At 48.7% G+C, this 7218-nt stretch overlaps 1 protein-coding gene across 1 annotated transcript; it reads right to left on the bottom strand.

Moving 5' to 3' along the window:
* Positions 1–279: 279 nt before the first annotated feature.
* NSUN4 (NOP2/Sun RNA methyltransferase 4) lies at positions 280–7136 on the bottom strand. Its single transcript, XM_026651969.2, has 6 exons — positions 7056–7136; positions 5127–5539; positions 4096–4250; positions 3603–3757; positions 3002–3126; positions 280–2277 (listed from the first exon to the last, which is right to left on the bottom strand). The coding sequence occupies exons 2-6, from the start codon at positions 5483–5485 to the stop codon at positions 2001–2003; spliced, it is 1071 nt and encodes a 356-aa protein (XP_026507754.1). The 5' UTR covers positions 5486–5539; positions 7056–7136; the 3' UTR covers positions 280–2000.
* Positions 7137–7218: the final 82 nt, after the last annotated feature.

The following is a 7218-nucleotide window of genomic DNA, read 5'->3' on the forward strand; positions in this document are numbered from 1 at the left end:
TATGCAAAGGTTCAAAGTTCCAGCATTCCCACGTGTTCCATGTTCCCTCAAATCACAGATACCATGTTCTATAGTCAGCCACTTTGTCACCTAGTAAAAATGTAATTGCTAATTGTAGCTGATGCTAATATACGCAGGCTAACCTATATCCATGTTATGCTGCTAATACTACCTGTCATACATATTCCAAGTAGTTAAGTATTGTATACAGATTATTAAGCATTAATACAGCAGTTATATAGCCCAAAATTGGCCTGTACCTTTGTTATAATCCTGTAAACGTACGCTACATAGCCCATAACACCTTGCATTAGCTGAAGTAAGCCTTGGCTTGAGTAGATAGGAAAACTGTCCGTCTCAGAGCATATGATTATTTCCTCATGGCAACAGGAAAGGAGTTACCCATACAGACCTAGGTGTCTTCATACCTCTTTGTACATGAAATGCATGTGTTCAGAACAAAGACAAGGGTGCATCATGACCCGGAATGCATGGATTTAGAACAAAAGATAAAGGGCTACACCATGATACCAGAAACAAACAAGGTAAGAAGCTGATCAATTGAATCCAGTTTCAGGTGACATATACAGTACCTTTTGCTGGTAAACAAGTAGGGTATAAAAAGATGGCTTAAGGGATGCAACTTCGGGGAGCGCACCTTCTACGTAAGGTGAATCTCACCGCATGGGACTCCTCTTCGCAGACTGGTAACGTATAGAACTGTTTTCCTGTACCGCCTGAATAAACCTGACTGACATTGGTTCCTTATGAAATATACTCAAGACCAACTAACCACAGTGTAGTCAAGCAATTGACTATGCAATTGATCAACAACTGAGTTAGGGCTTAAGTCTCTTGTTTCTATATGGGGGGTTCTTATGGTGCAGAAGTTCTCTCAAGACTCCCTGCCCTCTCATTCATGGCACATCCTCTCCCATTCCTGACTGCTGACAAAACCTGCAGCGGGGATTTTCAAAGGAGCCTAAGGGAGTTGCACCCCTAACTCCAATAGCATTTCAATAGCAGCAGAACCCCTATCTCCGTTAGGCCTTTTGAACACTCCACAACAACTGCTTCCATGGGGAAGTACAGGTAGAAGTTATTTCGTGTGGGTGTGGCTCTTGGCTACTCTTGTCTGCTAACAAAGGAGGGGACTGTAGGAGGTGATGTAATAGACAGCTGCTCACCGCAAATCAACTGAAACCACCACGATAGGACCTGGGACCAAGTTCTACCCGCCGCTCTGCTATTAGCTCATTGGGTGTCCTTGGCAGCTCTCCCACCCATCAGACCTCATTCTCCCTATCTAGAAAGGGGGATAGTGGTACTTACCTGCCTTTAAAAAACACTTGGTGATCTCCTGCTGGGAAAGCGCTACACAAGAGCTAATACATCACGTATATAGTCCTATCCGGATATGACTGCAGGGGCGTATGTAATAGCATGCGTGTCTATAGAGCCTTTCGTCTGAGGACCTGAGGCTGCACTTCCAAACGCCAGCAGAGGTGAGGGAGGAAGATATCACTGCAATGTTACAGATGAGGAAATGTAACACACGAAGTGACTTGCTTAAGGCCAAGCGGCTGCAGAACCAAAAGCAAACTCCAGAGTGCTCAACCTCTGCTCTAAGCACTAATTCCCTCTGTGGTTATTTTACAAATAAGCAGAGGAGGTTGGAGAAGAAAAACAATCAAGTTGCAAACAAATTTTAGCTAGATCCTGGGAAGTCCTGTTTCCAGAAACAGAGAAGACACATTACACTCTTATCATGTCTGCATCATTTATTCTCGGTGTTTGTGGCACAAAAGCAGACGTCCCTCCAGGTGTTTTAAAAGAATCACAAAGCAGTTCTCTCTCTGGAACCTCTGGGTATTTTATTACAGCCTGGAAAAGAGTGAGATCACCTCAGTTCAGAATGTCACAACAGAGATGCAGCTGGATGAAGAAGAACTGCCCAATCTCACCTCCACCAGAGATAGGGGGTCAAAAAGCCAACACCCCTACTGTTCCCGGCGTAATTTGCAGAAGTACATGGGTCCAAAGTTTGCCGTGAGGTGGGGAAGGACAAGCTCCCCCAGCTTGCAGTCTGCAAAGAAAGAAAATGTGTCCTGGAAGAGTCTCCTGAAGTAGCTTAAGTCTTCAACGTGGACATTGATGTTGTATTCGGTTTCTGCTACCTCAACAGCTCTCTCCACCACGTACTCGTTCTGCAGCTGAGACAGGGAGCATGTGGAGTACACCACTTCCCCTCCCGGTCTGGCAGCGAGGAGTCCAGCGCTAGATGGGAGGGGAACAAAAGGATGATTATGGGATGTAAAGGAGTAAGGCCCTGCTGTGACTGTGTGTGTCATTAGCACAGATTGTCTGCTGAAAAGGGGAAGCCAACCTCCTGGCTAGTGAGAGATGGACAGGGCTTCTGGATGCCACAGTCTAGCCAGCTCCACACTATCACTGCAGTTGCAGGAGAATTTAACACTGCAATGATAATAAGCATTTGTCCCACAGTGAGGCAAATAGTAAACAGAAGCAGGATGGGTCATTCTGCTGGAAAGGAGACCATAAGCAGTAGACTTAAGAGTTCATTCAGCCACATGCTCCAGGGACACAGAACAGGCTGAGAAAGGATGCAGAGGAGGAATAGTCTTGTGGTTAAGGGACTAGGTTGGGATTTTAAAGATTGGCTTCAATATTTGTTTTTTTGCTATAGAATCCCTGGGTGCCACCTCTGTGCCTCCGTTTCCCATCTGTAAAATGGTGATGCTAAAGTTTCCTGTCTCGCGGAGGTATTGTGAGGATACAAGTTTATTAACGTCTGTGAGGCACTCAGATGCTGCAGTTAAAGGAAGCTACATGAATTCTCCAAACAAGGTATCATTTGACTCCAATCTCTCCCACACGACATGCCCTGAGGGATGGTTTTCTATACTCAGCCCAGCAGCCAGTATGAGAACTTGGGTGGACAGACAGATCACCTGCCTCAGATAGGGTCAAGCTCACTCACAGAAGCAGCCGCATCTGCAGCATTGGCAACATCTGACGCTCCTTCAATCTCATTCGACTGAAAATGTTGTTGTCCTCTTCCATGACAGAATGTCTATCAGTCGTGCACGGCACATCCACAAGCACCTGCGTGATAGAGGACTTGGATCTCAGCTCAGTTCTTCACCTGATTAAAGCTTAGAAATTTGTTCAGAGTCCTTTTCCTTTGCCCAATTCCTCCACTATTCCTGCACACATTCTGATCTAGTCAGCTGTTTAGATAGTGCCCATCACCATGGTATCAGAGCCCAGGTACACACACTGGATTGTCATTGGTAGGTTGCTCATGAATCTGGGGGATAGGCAGATTGAGAGCTAGATTTTAAAAGGGCTGATAATTTCATGCTATCGCATTTGTAGCTATGTCAGCTAAGAGAAGGGAAATTAAACAACAAGTTCTCTCTTGCAGATCAACAGTTAAGGGGAGAATTCCCCCTTCTCCACCATTGCATAGTTGGATAAATAAATTATTGCCTTCCTCAGAAGCATCCAGCATTTTCCTCTACCAATGCCAGGAAACTCGGATAGACAGATCTGCCTTTTTCATATTTTCAGCCACTTACCCGATTGTAAGTGTCCCCCTCCAGTTCCCCCCAATTCCTTCCATCCAAGGATGTGACGCGCACATCACTGCTGATGTCTTTGGGAATGTAGCTACAGAGAACTCTGCGCAGCCTGTTACTACGGGAAGCAGAGATATCGTTGGCGGCCAGGTGTCCTGTCATGAGAGATACAACAGAACACACACTTAGAAAGAATGTGAAGAAAACCAACACACAGAGACAAACTGACCTCCCAATTGCCCAGCCCCTATAATCACAGGAGAGTGATCAGATGGGAAAACCCACCTGACATTAACAGATGGGCTTTTGCAGAACACTCCATGCCAATATAACTTGGGGAGAGGGAGCAGAAAGTCAAATTGGGGTCCATAAGGAATTTATCATTTCAACCCTGTCATAGTGAGCAAAGATCACCTGCTAACCATCTAACCCCATCTATACCCTGAAGCACCTTTGTGGACAGGTGAAGGGTGGGATTGCCAACTTTACTTACGGCAACATCCTGTCTGCAGAAGAGCCAGTGACTTGCCACCAGGTGCTGCACAGAGGTCAAGGACTAGGTCACCAGGCTGCACATTGAGAGCCAAGACAGGTAAGAGCGATGCTGCATCCAGCAGATAGTAGCCAAGGATTCCTGAAGCATCTGGTCTAGAAATCCCAAGAGATAATTGAAAACCAAGTGTGTTATGAAAATCTGAAGAGAAGTAAAGATATAGAGCTTGAAAAGCTCAGGTTAAAACACACGAATGCCATGTTCCCAGAGATAGTTACCCATCAGGTATGTTTGATGAAGGAACAGAAAAACACAATCCCAGAAAAATACAATGTTCCAGATGGAAGACACCAATTCGATGATGACCTAGGTCATCTCCAGGACACCAAAGAACAATTACTCAACGTACATTGCTTAGTGCTTTGTCTGCTTTAAATATCCCTATATTGGACATATTTTACAAAACCCTAATACGCTTCTTCACCTCACTCCAGCACAACGTTTTCACAAGCTCTGGTAAAGCTGTGTAGAGCCAGCAGCTGAGCCACAGAAGCAACATGTAGAAATTAAGTTCAATGCAGCTAAATACAATGCTGTATGTGATGAATTTGGGAGGGGAGGGGGCGAATGGCTTTTATTTCTGTTACTCAACAAGTCCTAGCGTTGAAGACGATTCCTACAAGGTAGCCTCAAACCCAGAGACTGAACATCCGCTTTCGAGGAGGGGTTAGGGGAAAAGAATTGTAACAAGTACACACACAGCACAACCGCCTCAAACTTTCCAATCAGTGTTACAAAATAGTTAATAATAAATAATAATACCTAGCTCTTATACAGCATTTTTCATCAGTAGATCTCAAAGTGCTTTACAAAGGAACGCAGTATAATTATCTCTATTTTATAGACGGGGAAACTGAGGCACGGAGTGATTAAAGCGATTTCCCCACACCCACCCAGCAAGCCAGTGACAGATCCAGGAACAGAACCCAGATCTCCTGAGTTCCAGGCCACAATGCTTCTGAGCGCCATACCTTGCCGGAGGAAACCGACTGACATCTCCTTTGGAGAATGTGTAACACTTGATGTTGGGGCTGATGGACGCAGAAAGCGATGATGGCGTCTGTGTTTGTTCCACAGACAACTGTTCTCTGTGGGTTTTTTGGGACGCTGTTTCCTCACCCCTCACTCGTTCTACAGGCGAATCCCACTGCACGTGCCGAGCTGCTTTCTGAGATTCATAAACAAAATCCACAGCGTTTAGAAGTTCCAGCTCTCGGCTGACCCTGTCGGCATCAGAGAAGTTGTTGACGAGGGCGCTGTATTTCTGTTCTGAGAGGAGGCTGACACGGATCGAGGGCCACAGGCTGCCAAACTGCACACTGTAGTTCATGTCGAAGTTCTGCAGAGCCAGCCGGATGGCCGAGATCTTGGGAGCAGTGACAGCCTTCAGAGGAATTAAAATGTTAGGCACGTGAAAGAACCAAACACTTTTATACTGTGACCTTTCACTTGGCACTTCTGCCACAGCCTGTCCCAGGAGGAACGTTAACTGAGTCCCAAACAATCCAGCCACAAAACACAGAAAAGCTGGGTTAATTTGCACTCAGTCTGAAAATAGCAAGACTGGGTGTGCAGAGTGGAAAGGGAAGATGGCCTCACTTCAGCATGTTTTTACAGCTCCATTAAAGCCGTGTGGAACCAGTAGTTGCTTCTGTGGCTCAACATGTGGAAAGGAGGCCTTGGGACTGGTAGTGGTGGGGTGTTACTGGTAGGGAAGGGACAGAACCCCTGGGCCTGGAGAAAGGAGATATTAGACAAGGGGCTATGGGAGCTGGGGATTTATGGATGGGAAGGAGAATGAGGGGGATCAGCCATTAGCTGGGAGGATTCAGGTTTTGGGGGGTTAAGTGAGTATCAGGGTTGGAAGGAACCTCAGGAGGTCATCTAGTCTGACCCCCTGCAGACTTTTGCCCCGATCCCTAAATGGCCCCCTCAGGGACTGAACTCCCAACCCTGGGTTTAGCAGACCAATGCTCAAACCACTGAGCTATCCCTCCCTGGGGTGAGAGGGAAGGGATGAGGAGAGGGGAGGGGAGAGAAGAGAATTTTGGGCTGGTGGAATTAGCAGAGGGGTGGAGACATGACTAAGGGGGGGAAGGCATAATTTCAGGGGGAGGATTTTGGGGGGGATTAGTGGAGGATGTGGGGGAAGTGGACTGATTTTAGGGGTGTGATGGGAGGATTTTCGGGGATTAACAGGGGGCTTGTGGAGGGAAGAGAAGGATTTTGAGGGCAGGAGAGGATTTGGGGGGATTAGTGAGAAGGATGGAGGGGGAGCGGAATGATTTTTAGATGCAGAGTGGGTTAGTGGGGATGGGGGGAAGGGAAACTTTTCAGGGGGTTAGTAGGGAGTGCAGGGGACAGATTTCGGGAAGTTAGTGGGGCATGGGGGGCAGGAGGCTGGGTCAGTCGCTGGGCTCTGATACTGGGTGGCCCGAGTCGAAGGGTGTGTGGGGAGAATTTCGAGGAGGCATTAGCGAGGGGCTGGAGCATCTTTTGGGGTATCAGTAGGGTGTGGGGGAGGGAGAGAATTTCAGGGAAATGGCGGGGATGGGGGAAGGGAAACATTTCAGGGGCAGGGGAGGATTTCGGGGTGTTAGTAGCGAAGGCAGGAGGTGGCTTTGGGGGTGAGGGGGTCAGTGGGGCTGAGGGCCAGGAGGCAGCCGTGGGGCTGGGTCAGTCGCTGGGCTCTGGTACTGGGCGGGCTGAGCCCCAGGGTGTGGGGAGAGAATTCCGGGGGGGATTAGTGGGGGGCAGCTTTGAGGGGGGCAGTGGGTGAAGGAGGATTTCGGGGGTAGGTTGGGGGGGAGGAGGATTATTTCGATGGGGCGGGGAGGATTTCGGGGAGTCCCTGGGGGAGGTAGGAGGGGAACAATGGGGGGGCAGCGCGGGGCTCTCACCCATTTCTCCTTGTACCGGTACCGGCGGGGGGGCAGCCCCAGGCCCGCCAGGCCCCCCGGCAGCAGCCGCCGCGCCGAGCCCCTGAGCGCCGCCATGGTGCGCGCCGCTGGGCCGGGGCCGGCCGGGAACCGGGGCCGCCGCTGCAGGTTCCGGCCTGGCCCC

Source organism: Terrapene carolina, unplaced genomic scaffold (assembly GCF_002925995.2).
Source record: "Terrapene carolina triunguis isolate 2854851 unplaced genomic scaffold, T_m_triunguis-2.0 Scaffold110, whole genome shotgun sequence".
In the NCBI taxonomy this organism is placed as follows: domain Eukaryota; kingdom Metazoa; phylum Chordata; order Testudines; family Emydidae; genus Terrapene; species Terrapene triunguis.

What these genes read in the sequence shown, in the direction of transcription:
- NSUN4 (XM_026651969.2), bottom strand. Translation starts at nt 5,485, where the DNA reads ATGAACTACAGTGTGCAGTTTGGCAGCCTGTGGCCCTCGATCCGTGTC. An exon ending in TCTGCAGACAGGATGTTGCC is followed by an intron (nt 3,758 to 4,095) that starts GTAAGTAAAGTT and finishes CTCTCATGACAG; the next exon opens with GACACCTGGCCGCCAACGAT. An exon ending in CTGCAGATGCGGCTGCTTCT is followed by an intron (nt 2,278 to 3,001) that starts GTGAGTGAGCTT and finishes CCTCCCATCTAG; the next exon opens with CGCTGGACTCCTCGCTGCCA.